This window comes from Oryzias melastigma, linkage group LG3 (genome assembly GCF_002922805.2).
Source record: "Oryzias melastigma strain HK-1 linkage group LG3, ASM292280v2, whole genome shotgun sequence".
Taxonomy (NCBI): domain Eukaryota; kingdom Metazoa; phylum Chordata; class Actinopteri; order Beloniformes; family Adrianichthyidae; genus Oryzias; species Oryzias melastigma.
This window is the reverse complement of record NC_050514.1, coordinates 17,297,941-17,312,283: the sequence shown is the minus strand read 5'-3', so window position 1 is coordinate 17,312,283 and position 14,343 is coordinate 17,297,941. Positions and strand designations below refer to the sequence as shown.

The 14,343-nt window shown below is 36.2% G+C and overlaps 1 protein-coding gene across 5 annotated transcripts in view; it reads left to right on the top strand.

Moving 5' to 3' along the window:
* sbf2 (SET binding factor 2) overlaps positions 1-14,343 on the top strand; it is an 87,263-nt gene that overhangs the window by 37,475 nt on the left and 35,445 nt on the right. For all 5 annotated transcript variants that reach the window (XM_024295213.2, XM_024295211.2, XM_024295214.2 and 2 more), the window contains exons 6-16: positions 10-115; positions 4,477-4,609; positions 5,568-5,676; positions 6,266-6,379; positions 6,605-6,682; positions 6,949-7,062; positions 7,815-7,943; positions 8,547-8,645; positions 8,786-8,990; positions 9,133-9,242; positions 9,592-9,741. In XM_024295213.2, the coding sequence (XP_024150981.1) occupies positions 10-115; positions 4,477-4,609; positions 5,568-5,676; positions 6,266-6,379; positions 6,605-6,682; positions 6,949-7,062; positions 7,815-7,943; positions 8,547-8,645; positions 8,786-8,990; positions 9,133-9,242; positions 9,592-9,741 (1,347 nt within the window). The remainder of the gene's footprint in view (positions 1-9; positions 116-4,476; positions 4,610-5,567; positions 5,677-6,265; positions 6,380-6,604; positions 6,683-6,948; positions 7,063-7,814; positions 7,944-8,546; positions 8,646-8,785; positions 8,991-9,132; positions 9,243-9,591; positions 9,742-14,343) is intronic.

Here is a 14,343-nt window from a genome sequence, read left to right as displayed (position 1 = left end):
TCTTTCCAGAAGCTTTTCAGCCTGGGAGCTGGAGATCGGCAGCTCATCCAAACACCTCTCAACAACAATTTGCCTGTTACACACAAAAGTGTCGCCATGCTTTTCCAGCAGTTGGGTGGGTTTAAAAATTTTAGGAACTCTTAATCAGTAAACATGAGTCACAACATGACTTATTTATGACTGTACCACTTTGACTGTCTTTTCTTACTACGATACACTACATGTTTTGTTATTTTTGTCTAAATGAATTCCTTGCTGATTGAACAGGCAGTGGTTTTTAATTGATTATTTTTATCTTTGTGAAACCTTTGTTGCTCTATTTCATTATTCAAATGATAAATAACACTATTGTGTTATGTGTTGACAAGAAAACAACTTAATTTTTTAATAATGTGAAGCTAAATTTGTTGTAGATAACATGAATTCTACTGTATTTGAGGCAGTATTGTGTTTTTTCCCTTTTTTATATGCTTAGACTAAAACAAACGTGCTTAAGATTTGATACCTTTTTTCTGGCTTTGTGTTTCCGTTTTGGCCTAATGTGTTGATAAGTAGGAACCAAATGATTTGTGCTGGACACACTCGCTGTGAATGACATGCCTGATTCACTCTGACTCGCACACGGATTAGTTCAGCTGTTTTTACAGAACTTTTTCTTCCACTCATGGGGATTTAGCCTGATTCTAGAAAAGTGCTATTGCTCATTATTCTGTCTTTGCGGTCTTTATTGTAGATTGATAGCAGTTTTATTCTTTAAAGCATGCTTCAAATATCTGAAAATGAAGTTAAATATGATTAACCTGATTTTGTAATCCAAAAAGTTAAAAAACTGGCCTTCTCTTAACCTCTTTGGATAAGAATAATGAACATTAAATCAGTGAGGTTGCTGCTTTCTGTTTGTAGTAACACCATCCCCTTATCTTATAAACAAAATAGAGACATGCACATTAGGGGCACTTATGTAACACGTCTGATTGGGGTGACACGGAGGTGAAGCATTTGTGACCAATCTGAACATACATAGAACTGTTGACAGAATATTCATCACTTCTCAGGAAACAGTTTGCAGCTCTTTTTGTTCCTCCAGGTGCAAAAGTCGAAAAGAATACAAGTCTGTTGTTTTTTTAATCCCAATTTATTTTATCTAAATAAAATTCAGAGTATTTACGGAATTTTATATACAGATGAGAAATAACTTTTTCTTTCTGTGCTGCATCTTTTCTGAAAACTGAAAAGTGCTCCAAGATTATAAAAAAATGAACTCAAGCTTAAAAAATAAAATTTTTGATTGTTTTAACACTTTTTCATTCTTATACTTGGTTTATTTTATTCTTAAAATCTTAGGTATAAATTATATTTTTATTATGTTTTAGAAACAGAATGAATGAAGCACTAACCGGTTAGCATTTTAAATTTCGTTGTATGTGTGACAATGATTACAATAAATCTGTTCTATATTCTAAGTAAAAATTATTCTATTCTAAGTAAAAGTAAATCTCAAAAAACGGGTATAAGAAATTGCTCATTATTAGAGAACTTTGCCCTTCTGTTTTCCAACAATTGTGTGCAAGTAACAATATAGTCATTGTCACTTTAGTAATGGTTTTATGTAAATGCATTAATCTTGTAATATTTTTTTTCTTCAGGCATTTATTAAATATATATAAATTGAGGTAAAACTTTTGTTTTTGAGAGCATTTGCATGATCATAAACAACATTTGGTCATTTTACCCAAAGAAGTTCATTTTATCACTCAGGATTTCCAATCTCTTGTGTTAAAGAACCTAGATTAACCTTTCGATAGTTCTTAAAATCTGAAACTATTTTTTTTACCTATAGAGATTTGTTACTAAACATATTTATTTTGCACTTATTCATTTTTTATCGCCTTACATTAAAAAGTAGTAGTTGCAATTACCAGTTTTTAATCCTAACACAAAAAAGCGTGTCAGCCTAAAGGCCACATGTCAGGATTGAGAGCTGTTGTTTTACTTTATTAGGTCATCTTCATGCCCATATAAGGAAGGCAGTCCAGACAAGCATGTCTGAATATTATTCTGTTCGCACAGGTCATAGAGTCATCAGAGAAGAATGCGAGTTAAACATGTCACGCTGCACAGGAAGTACATCCCCCCCGAGAATTGACAAAACATCCCTGCTGTTGTTTGTTTATTGCCTTTGTTTCTTCTTTGGCCTGTCGTTGTCACTATTTTTGTTGTTCAGAAATGCGGCGCTGCTTCCACACGATAAGCAGCCGCCTAACCCTGAGGTGTGATTGTAAAAGTTGAGTGTGAGTCATGTGCGGATCATTCCTCGATAGAGACAGACGGCACCGTCATTCTATCATTTGGATCTTTCATGTCTAGTTAGACAGCCCTGTGTCACTTTCAAAAGGCATATTTTGTTTAATATCAGTTTCCTGTTTTCCGCGCAAGTGCTCTGTTTAGGCAGACGAAGATCTAAACCCAGCGCCCCCAGTGGCTTGGAAACGTCTTCCTCTTCTCTTATCACTTCAGCGTGTGATGGATCGGTCTGTCAGTTCCTCGATAGGAAACAATAACAGGAACTGTAAACTTAGAATTTATCCTAATAGTCACATTGGTATTTGAAATATGTTTTATGCTGCCTGAATGTGTAATTTCCTTTGTTTTTCAAAAGAATATTTCCCAAAAAGTTTTTGTTTAACGGGCGGAAAGTGGAAAGTTTGACGTGGAAAGTTTTTGTCTTAGAATGGAGTAGAAGTTATTGACTTTTCTGTTTGATTTAAACTCTCATTTATAGATGTGAAGTGAAAGAAGATAGTTAAAGTGTTATGCAAAGTCAACTTTTATTTTAGCTTTTAAGTGTATGTTAATTCCTCACAAAAAACACCCTCAAAGCACTTTTTACTCCATTCACGTATCTCTGAGCATTCGTCTACAGCCCTGCTCTCTGGGCACCAGTCCCTCCCAATGCCCTAGAGTGACTTGGTCACCACGTTCATACGTATGAAAGTGGAGGAACAGCCCCTTCCAGGAAGAGTGTGCGCGGCCAGCACCGTCCTCAGGCTGACACATACACCCACTTTCTCTGCAGAGCTAACAGCAAAACGCTTTCATTTTATTTTCACAATTTGTACATCCATCTTTGCAAAAGTTTGGATGTTGTTTGTTTTCGTGGGCGAGGCCAGCTCCATAATGAAATGGGAAGCACCCAAAAGGAGCGAAAGTCGGTGCCTCAGAGATCAAGGGGTCTTACTTCCGGGTAGGAAAAGAAGCTCGACTGAAAATAACTTATATTTCATAAAAAATGTGTTCTTTAGTATGCCAAAGGTAGTATATTATCATGTTTATGAATATAGTTTAATTTACTCTGAAAGGGTTAGTATAGCATGGAATAGACCATATGAAAGTGATATAGTCCAGTTAAGTAAATGTCTTTTTTTTATTATTTTACACAAAACACTGCATTACAATCCATAGTAATAGATAAATTTGGACCTAAAGAGAAAAATTGCAAAAGTGACCCTGTAGTTGTGAAAGTATTGCAGCAATACTGCCCATCTCTTCCAATAGATATTCTCAGAAATATTACTTTAAAAATGTTCAAAGGAAAATGAGCAATATGTAAAACTGTCTTCTCATCCAGGAACTTCAGTTTTAGAAGAGGAAGCAGACAGTTTCATTCAAGTTTCATTCAAGTTTCTGCATTTTGTCATTTATTTACATATTTTACATTTGTTTCTATGTTAAAATATTTTAAATTTTTGTCTATATAAGTTGTTGTTGGTTGTAAATATAAATGGAATGGCTCCAAAAATTCTAATTTTCTTCCCAAATTTTAGACATAAATACATTTATTAAAAATAAAAGAGGTTTTAACTTGACTACTGAATAAAGCAAATTTAAAATAATTCTCATAATTTCATACTAATCTATAACGTTTTAGCTAATTTGCTTTGTTACATAAAACAAATGTCAGGAGTTTAAAAATATACATCTCATTATTCTCTTGATATTTATTCAATGGTTTATTTCCCCCTACATTAGCTTAATTTGCATTTTCTCAGCAAACTTAGTACTGAAAGAAAGATTCTGCCTTTACAGAGCACATTAGGTTCATCAAGCATTGTCCTTTCCTTTACAGTTTAAGCTGTGCTTGAAACATCTTCTTGTTTCTGTTTAGTGTTTTTGTCAAACACCCACGTTAGCATCCCATCTTTTAATATGCTGAACATTCTGTATTGCTGTTGTTTTTAATCCAACTTCCTTCTGTTTTCAGTTTACATAAAAAGACAATTCTATAGAAAACACATAAATCTAGCTTCTATGGATTTGCTCAAAACCTCAAAAATGAGAGATGTTTATTCCTAATCGGAGTTTGAAGCTTTAAACTCTCTCCAAATAACCATGATGAATGATCTGGAACGGTGTGAGTGTCATGCTTCAGCAAGTACCTCATAAATTGAACTTTTTTTCTGTTTCCTTTTATTTCAGGAATCCAAAATGTTCTCAGTCTTTTCTGTGCGGTTCTGACCGAGCACAAGGTTTTGTTCCACTCCAGCAGCTACCAGAGGCTTGGAGAGGCGTGCCGCGCCCTCGAAGCACTCATGTTTCCTCTTAAGTACAGGTGAGCGTGTTTGACCCTGCAAATCGGGCAGATTCTCATGTGATTTTCCACTTACAGTTAACTGTTATGACTTTCACGTCGAGCGGCCCGACTGATAATTAACTCGACTGGTTGCTTCATTCTTTTCTTGAAACGGTCATTTCAACTGCATGGCCTTACTCTTTAAGACAAAACAAAGTCGTTTTCATTGCATGTTAATTTTGTAATTAAAATGACTTGTCTCTGACAAGTTGTCTTTGAAGAAATGCATGTGACTTTCCTGCATTCATGTTTAATGACTGATTCTCTTTCTTGTGAAAGATCTACCACAAGTGACTCAGAAAGGATTTACATGCTGATTTAACATTTTCAGATTACCATTGTCACAGAGTGATCATTATTCATCATTTTCAGAATAGGAAATCACAAGAGATGCATAAATAATAGTTTTATTTCAGCATGAGCGCCTAAAAAACCTAGTTTTAATTTGCATTTGTACTCACCCTTTCTGGAACTTTTAAAGCTCTTGCTTTAGTGTTTTTTACATTTTGTTTTTACCACATTTTTCTGTGAAAGATGATAATTGACCTTCTAACAACAATATATGACATGTATCAGAGCATGTATTAAACAAATCTATTAACCTTGACTTGTTTTTTGGTAGTAGTAATGTACTGGTAACTCTATGCAGCCATCATATTGAAACTCTCCCTAAAGCACTTGTGGGATTACAGGTTATTTTTTTTGAATAAACAGAGGAAATAAAAATACACAAAAAGAAAAAATAATAAGAGCTCACTGCGAGAAAATTAAATTATAAAACATGTTACTCAACAGCTTCCATTTTTAGATAAAATTGTATTTACACAAACTCCTTTAATGGTCTAAATAAATGTACTTCATATTCAATATTGTCATTCTCTAATACATATTTGTATTTTCTGTTTTCCATGTTGATGATGTCCTTTCGTTTGTTCAGTTACCCATACATTCCAATTCTACCTTCGCGACTGCTGGAGGTGTTGAGCTCGCCCACCCCCTTCGTCATTGGAGTGCACTCAATATTTCAAAATGAAATCCTGGATCTGGTGAGTGCTGTAAATTCTCAAAGGCATATTTCATTATCATCAGACACTGATCTTATTCAGTTTGCTTGAAAAGGAGCATTTAAAAACCCACTTCAGTGAAAATTAACATGTTCTTGTGGTATTTTCCTGATGATGGAGGATATATATATATATATAAAAATTAAGCTTAAAATAATTGCATTTCAGAGTATTTCTTTATTCAAATATTTGTAAATCAAAAACAGACAAAAAAATGCTGATTAAAAAAGAGTTTATTTGTGATGTAAAAAGTGCGCTAGACCAGATCAGATTCCTACCCCAAGTTTTCAGCAACAGGGGTGAGGGGTCCCACCAACTACTCGGAGGGCAATTTCTAATGAACTACTGCCCCTCTGCAGAAACTAGTTTTTTTTTTTTTGTTTTGCCTAAAAACTGCATAATCATAGTTAAAAGACGACTGGCAACACTTTAAAAATGCATCAAAAGATGATTAGAGTGGGACTTTAACATAGTTGTGAATTAGTGAGACTTGCTGTATTTTTGCTGACATTACATTTATACACGTTGATCTAATTACTTGAATAATGTCTGCTTTTTGTGTTTTGATCAGTTGGATGTTATTATTGCTGACTTGGATGGAGGAACAATAAAGATTCCAGAGTGTATTCACTTGTCCCCGCTCCCAGAACCTCTGTTGCATCAAACGCAGACCTCTCTGTCAATGGTAAGAGCAAAAAAAAACTGAATTAGATCATATCTGTGCAGAACTAATCACATTTGAAATCAATACACATCTGTAATGCCAGATATCCTATTTTAGACCATTAGATCAATTTCTGTCTGTTAATACTTGCATATTTAGTGCTCACTTTTGTTGTTTAAATGAAAGTGTCTTTTTGTGTACGTGTCAAAGTTCATTCATTATTAAGGTGAGTTCTCTTATACTCAGGTTCTGCACCCTGATTTGGAAATAGCAGACAATGCGTTCCCTCCCCCTCGTACTGCACCTTCCAATCTTAAATTGTTGGTAAGTGAGCATCCGTTCATTTGTCCTTCATCCTTGTGACACGTCGTCTAAAGGAGGGACTTCCTCCTCTTCCCAAAAAAAGACATAAAGCTGTTTTCCTCGGAAATCTTTAATAGGAGAAAGGTCAGCGTTGGAGTGACGGTTCTAACTGACCGTAACCCATTACCCCAATGACAAATAATACGTACAATGCATAAGTAGCTTATCAGACTATTAGTAGCAAAACTGCTTTATGAATAACGTGTGTGTGTGTGTGTTCATGCCAGGACAAGGAGGTGAGGGCCGTCTTTCTCAGGCTGTTTGCACAACTCTTCCAGGGCTACAGGTCTTGCCTGCAGCTCATCCGTATCCACTCTGAACCTGTTATTCACTTTCACAAGGTAAGAAAATGACATGGTGGGACGCCTGGACCTAAGCTTTACCGAAGCTCTAATTTTCTAATAACGGACCCAAAGATTAAAGTCCTTAAGAGATCTGTCCTCGCCTAACCCATTTTTCCTTTAATCGAACAAGAATGTTTCAGCCTGCTATGTGGGTAGAATTACACATAAAGACCTGATAGATAAACTTGTCAAGGGTGTATAATGTTTGTGTGTCCGTATGTGAGCTTGGATCAAACGTGTCAAAGGTTCTGTGACTCTTTGTTGATGCTGCTCTTTAGTTTCACATATAGACCTCCTAACCTTGGGCAAAGGCCGGCATTGTGCCATGTGAAACTAGTTAGGCTTTTTCTTTTTTTTCTTGTTCAGTGATTTTTGTTTGTTCCTGACGTCTCCGTGGTTACCCATCAGCACATTCCCCTCAAAGTACCCCACATGGATCATATTAGAAACCAAAACGTTGTTTATTTGTCTGGAATCACTGAGAAGGAAGAGTTTGAGTGAAATGTGTTTTATCTATTCGACTCACAAGCATAAATAATTAACAAGTAAATAGAATTTGTTTATGTTTTGCTATTTATAGCTCCATTTTTTTATTTTTTTTTTGTAGTTGCTGAGGAATCTTTCTATGTTTTCCTGCATGTTTTCTTTAATTTGTCATTATAAAGTCTGCTGTGATTATTGCCCTGGATTTTAGTCTGCAGAAACTCTATATGAAGACATCCAACTGCTGTAATTATGACATTTTCCAGACTGCCTTCTTGGGTCAGCGAGGCCTCATCGAAAATGATTTCCTGACCAAGGTTTTGGATGGCATGGCCTTCGCTGGCTTCGTCTCAGAGAGAGGTCCACCATACAGAGCCTGTGATCTGTTTGATGGGGTAGTGTAATCCTTCTTTTTTTTTTACTTATGGTTGTAATTTAAATTAGAAAATTATATTTTCTTATTAAATAAGTTATAAAAATCCGTTTTCGATGTGTAGAAACATATGTTCTGCTTTAAGAGAGACTTTGAGCAGTTTATAACAAGATGCAAAAGTCTGTGCATGTTTAGTTAAATTTTCTCTTAAAATGGCTTGATCCATGTAAAGTCTACATTGAAACAAAAACTTCCAGAAAATATTTTTTTTCTAGAAACTTTGCAGTCTTTTTAATTTGCTCTAAAAACTGATATTGCTTTTTGTGGCATATTCAAAGTTCTGCAGCACTTTAATGACATGTGACTTCCTGGTGAAGAAATGAGAAGAAACTTGGTGTCGTTACTAAATGGGCAATTCTGTTAGATGAATAAGGATCTGCAAGTTGATGGAAAAACTGACATTTGTTTAGGAGGAACAGGTGAAAACTTGACTGAAAATACTTTTCTGGTTAATCCACTATGTCATTTACAAAGAAAATGGTAATAGAGTGCACAGAAGTTTTAAAATGTCTTTTAAACCATAAAGAAAATAATAAATGGAAACTTCTTTCATTTTTCTTTGTAGCTGGTGGCCTTAGACTTCGACAGCTTTAGGGAAGAAGAAGTCAATCCTTCCAAGCTGCAGAAGCACATCAGGGAGCTCTCTGAGCAGATGTACAAAAATGTAAGGCTTCATGCAAGCACCTACTTTGTTTTCACATATTTGTTAGTTTTGCATTGCCTGGGACATGTGTCCTCAATTTAGCATGCTCTATTGCAGAAGTGTATTCCATTCATAAATCTCTTCTGGTGTGTTGACGGTAGGAGAACCCAAACCCCCACATGGCATTCCAGAAAGTGCCTCGGCCGTCTGAAGGATCCCACCTGCGTGTCCACCAGGTACCCTTTCCCCTACTGGATGAGGAGAAGGTGGAGAGTATGCTGCAGGAGGGCATAGCGAAACTCAGCGGCACGCCTCCCTCCACGCGAACTGAGAAGAAATGTGTTGTACCTGCCGGACCCGCTGTCGGTATGACCTACTTTAAACTAATAAAATGTTCTGTACGTAAAGCAATGTCGACATTTAGCGCTCTGTTTTCATTCAAATTCTTGTGCAGTATGTCGCTCCGACTGATGGGGTTTTAATCTACGTTCGTTTGTGTTTGTTCCAGTGTCCATTATGGGTAAGAGTGGCTCTGTGTTCAACAGCGCCCGAAGGCTGGAGGTTGTGAGGAGCTGCATTTCCTTTATCTTTGAAAACAAGACCCTGGAGACTGAAAAGGTGATGAACACCAGGGTAGCTAATCAACCGTTTATTAACCTGAGGAATACCTGTACTGAATTAGGAAATCTTAATATACACATCAGCCAAAGTAATGCTTGTTGTTCTGTCACAAACATAATAGAAATCCAAACTCCATGTGTATCATGTTTGTGTATCGTTCCCCTAGCTTCATATAACTGTCCAATAATCCAGGCCTGCAGGTCTGTAAATAATAGAAGTATGCATCCTCCGAACCACATTAATGTCAAGTCTTTTAACGCCACATCTTTTACAAATTGCACACCCTCTTAGTGAGTCATTTTCTTTATGTCCAGATAACCTGTGACTGTTAACCATATGTCTGCAGACGCTGCCTGCTGCTCTGCGTGCACTGAAAGGTAAAGCAGCCTGCCATTGTCTCACCGAGGAGCTGAGTCTTCACGTTCAGCAGAACCGCGCCATCCTGGACCACCAGCAGTTTGACTACGTCATCCGTATGATGAACTGTGCGCTGCAGGTAAGAAGCTAATGAAAAAGCATTTGACAAGTCTCAATGCTGTGGACTCTTATTGTGGAAACTGATCAGAAATGGGTCTAAATGTGCAGACATGATGGCTGAACTTATTAACATGTAACTACCTTTTTTTTCCATTGAGCTATTGTCCATACACAAATTTATAATATTAATGGAGCAGGTTTAATGAGCGAGGCAATTAAAGATCATAAACATAATTTATGGGATTGTCCAGTTCTGTGATTGAGTTCCTAAAGGTGCAACAAGTACAGATATTTTTTTTTTCTGTGAAAAGCACAAAAACCTTAAACTGGAAATTAATAGGAAGTTCAAAGCAAGATAGGCAAAAAATCTGGTTACTTAAAAAACACAAGCAAATAAATAAAAATAAGAAAGTTATGTTCCACTTTCAAAAATTAACCTTAAGACATCATGCAGTTTTTCACTTTTAATCATACACGTTTTACAGTAGCAATAAGTAAAGTTCAAATGGTCACATTTTATGTAAAACAATTGTTTTGCTCTTATTTCTGGGTATGACCCACCCCTGATCACCCTGTTGATTTATTGCCATTTCAGGGAAAACCTTGGTGACTGCAGCAAACACCCCTGTGGCCTGTTTAGCTGATCCCAGTCTAAAGTTTCCAGATTTCAGAGGTTTCAAATATTTTCTAAAATAAATTTGCTTGACGGCTTTTACAGGCCCACAAATACCTCATTGTTTTCTTCAAAATATGAGCGAATAATCAACAAAGTTTTCACCAAAGTGACAGTGAGTTAGCAGTAATACTTTACTATTTGAATGACATTACAAATATATGCAAACTACTACTTAGCAGGATAGCTCCTGTTGCAATTTGCATATCTGAGGCTTGCTGCAGGTGCAAATCAATGTTAACTTTACCCCTTTCCGTCAAGATTATTGAGCCATCTTTACTGAAGTGAATATACTAAAAGAGTGAGTAAAACCACATCAAGATAAATAAGTGACTGTATTGTTTATAGTTTGTCATCCTCAGTGTCTTTGTTTACAACAGTCTGACAGTGTGCTGTAAAATAGTCCTCTCACTGTTGCATTTTTCCAATTCTTGGTGTCGCCACGCTTAAGCTGCTAGCCTGAGTCAGTTTCTAATGTTTCCGTGTTGCTTATAAAAAGACAAAAGAACTCTGCTCACACATGGCGATCAGTTGTTTATTGGTGGTTTCTTTTCGTTTACAACCCTGAATCATCTTATTCCAGGCATTTCAATCATTTTAAGCTGTCCTCTCAGAGTATCGCTTTTATGGACTGTCCTTAGGTTCCGATCATTCTTTGTGTCCCCCATGAAATAAATAGAAAGTCACTATATTTTTGCACTTTTCTGCACCAAAGGTATTTAATGCCATTTGAGGTGTCATGTGCACTTGAATTGTGTTTTCTGTGCTTTTTATTCAAAATAGGGAAAAAAACTCAGATCATTTACTCAGCATATTGAATTATTACTATGGTCAGTTACTAGTTTGAAAAAAAGCAAAAATTGTTTTTTTATTTCTTACTGCAAAGTAGCAAAACTTTTTTCTGTTCGGATGACTTTTTTTTTCTTTTTTTTCTTTAGCAATTGTGCAAATACCTAAAGTACAGGAATAAATAAATAAAATATTTTAATGTTTAAGTTTGTTTCAGAGTTTTTTCTGCATTTTAGTTTAATAGGTTAGCATCCAGGCTGTCTGGAAGTTTTATGATGATCTACTGAAAAATAGAGGGAATGCATGTGAATGTTCCCCAAGCAGGTAATCTTTGCTCCTCAGCCGTAGAGGGATGTGGACCTTTGGATTTACTAGCAATGGCATCATTAAACGTTATGTCCTCCCAAGTCTTGTAACCTCTCCCCCTACTCAGCTGAAATTGTGCAATGCACAGCATGCCACAATGTGGCCGCAAGCCAGTGTTATCACAAATGAAAATTGTATTAGTTATAAATTGACATCCTTTGTGCTTAACACCACGGCTGAAGGAACACACATGCTGTTAAAACCACAGTAAAATCCCAAAACTTTATGACGCTTTGCCTCAGCATCGTCATTAAAAAACGAAACATGAAATATATACGTTTAAATTGCCTTAATTAATGAAAAAAGCTATCAATTCAATGGATCAAATTATACTGAATAGCGCCAGGGAGGTATTCTTTTATGGTATTGATGTTGCCCAGGGCAACACTTGTGAAATGGGAAATAAGACATTAATAATGAGGAAAATAGTTATTACTTGGCTAGATTTTCTTTTCCTTAATAGTTTCCTTAATGATATTAGTTCATTCTATTTGAATCACCCTGCACTCACACTTCTCATGCTAGCTTCAAATATCTCATCATTGCTATTAAAGCTAAAAAATATATAGATATTTCTTTAGTTAAAAAATGATTTTGCCATGCTTTTTTATTATATGTGAAAACATATCAACTATATAATGATTAAGCTTTTTAAATCAATAAACTAAGAGCAGATTAAATCAAATCATGAGGGGTGGCGACTTTGATCTTTAGGGATAAATAGTTTAAATAAACACATTTAAAGACTTAAAAGTGTACACCATGTGTACGATTACATTTTTTAAAGACTGTTTATGTTTAGTCTTTTTTCTTTTGACCAGGAATAATCAAGGATGTGAATTTTACTCTAGTCCTAAAAGCTGGATTAGACATCACGGGGGTAATTTTTCTTCACAGTATGGCTTAAGGCTTATCTCAGCCTCTTAGAGAAGAATTCTTCTTTGTGCATTTTGTTGATTTTTGTATATTCTCTGCAACTGACTTTGTTTAAATTCCTAGCATTTTACCGGCCTTCATTTGTCGCTCACAGCTCATTGGCAGGGCATTAGTCGCAGATGATCTGTAAAGGAAATATTTGGGGTTTAATGAGGTCAAAGTGACCTTTACTGTAAAAAATGCTGCTTGATCTTTTGTGTAATGAAAGCATCTGCTCTTGCTGTTATTTATGCCACATGTGTTGATGTGACAAATCGATTTGCAGTGACATCACTATTGAAAAGTCGATGACATAATTTATCATTTGTCTTGTTGGGATCCGCTCTGTGTTTGTCTTTGAAATGTTTGCACAGACATAACAAGTCTGCAATACTCACAATGAACAGCAGGTTAAGCGTTAGGACATTAGAATCAGGTTTTTTTTCTGAAGATGTTGCCATCCGCAAAACTGATTATCCATAATGAGCTGGTTGACTAATCTTTCCTTTGTAAACATCTGTTTTACTCTGTGTTTTTTTTCCCCCAGTTTCTCTCCATGAAAAGTGCACAGTAATGAGGCTCATTAAAGCGTTGGGGCTAATTGCTCCTTCATTTTTTTCTGCGTGCGTGTACACAACGGTCAATGCTCCATCTTTACGGAGCAAACATTGTGCAAGCCATGTGGGGGAATGGTCCCTGCTGTGGATGTGTCCTGGCATCTCAACCATTTCCTGCCTTGATAGGGTTATGAGTCCTCTGTGTTCCATTCTCTTTCGGCTGAGGGCCTCAAGATGTTGCTCAAAAACACAATCAAACTTCAACTCTGGAAGGGGGTTGCGAAAGGAGGTGCGAATGAATATAACAGCTTCGAATTCAATTTCTTAGGAATTTACAGCTGAACTATCTCAAGTGAATCAAAGAATATGTTAAACCCCCCCAAAAAACAGGTCAAGAGAATTTAGTTCTTTAAGAGCTGAAAACCTCTGCATGCTTTTTATGCAGCTTTTTGGTTTAAATCACTTTAAAATGTTGTTTTTAATATTCATATGACATTTTTAAAATTATAAGGATCATAAATTTGTGTTTAGTTCCAAAAACATAGCCTCTGTCCACCTCGTTGGCCTTCATGTGGCGACTTATGCAACTTTGTCACAGAGAATCTTCTCTTAATGTAGTTCCCATGCTCAAACAACTGCTTTTCCAGGATTTCAGGGTTTGTTACATAAATTTCAGTATTAATCAAATTTGATGCTTTAACAGTTAAATATCTGTTTTTGCTCATCTAAGAAACACCCAAGGCAACAATGTGATGTTATTCCCGATAATGATTGAAAGTGTAAAAATTTCAAAGACTTTTTTTTTTGCTCGTAGCCATTAATGCTTCATAAAAGCAACTCATTTATGTCACTTTACAGCTTTCCTGGAAAACACAAATTTCTGATCACAAAGTAAGTTTCTGTTCCTCCACATCCTTTTTTTTTTTTTCCTCTTTTCATCCGCCACTGTATACGTGTCTGAAACAGAGTGGCTGCGTTAGTCATCCTCGCTGTTGCAGCTCCAGCAGTTTCTGGAATGCAGAAAAAGTGAAGGTATGCAGTAAATAATAGAAGGAAATGAAGACTGCAGGGAGGCTAACAAACGGGGTGTCTCCCCCCCACCCCAACGTACCTTACTCCTATTATCCTGGAGGAGTCGCTGCATAATCTCACTATATGCATCAGTTAAGCACTTAAGTACTAATTACTGCTTTTTTTGCTTTCACTTTTCATTCAGTACCGTCTCGTCATAGCTTTTACTGTTATCTTGTTTGCTTTGATTGTTGACCTCCAAAGCCTTTCAGCTGACAGTTTTTCTGATAACTCCTGGGAGATTGCAGTG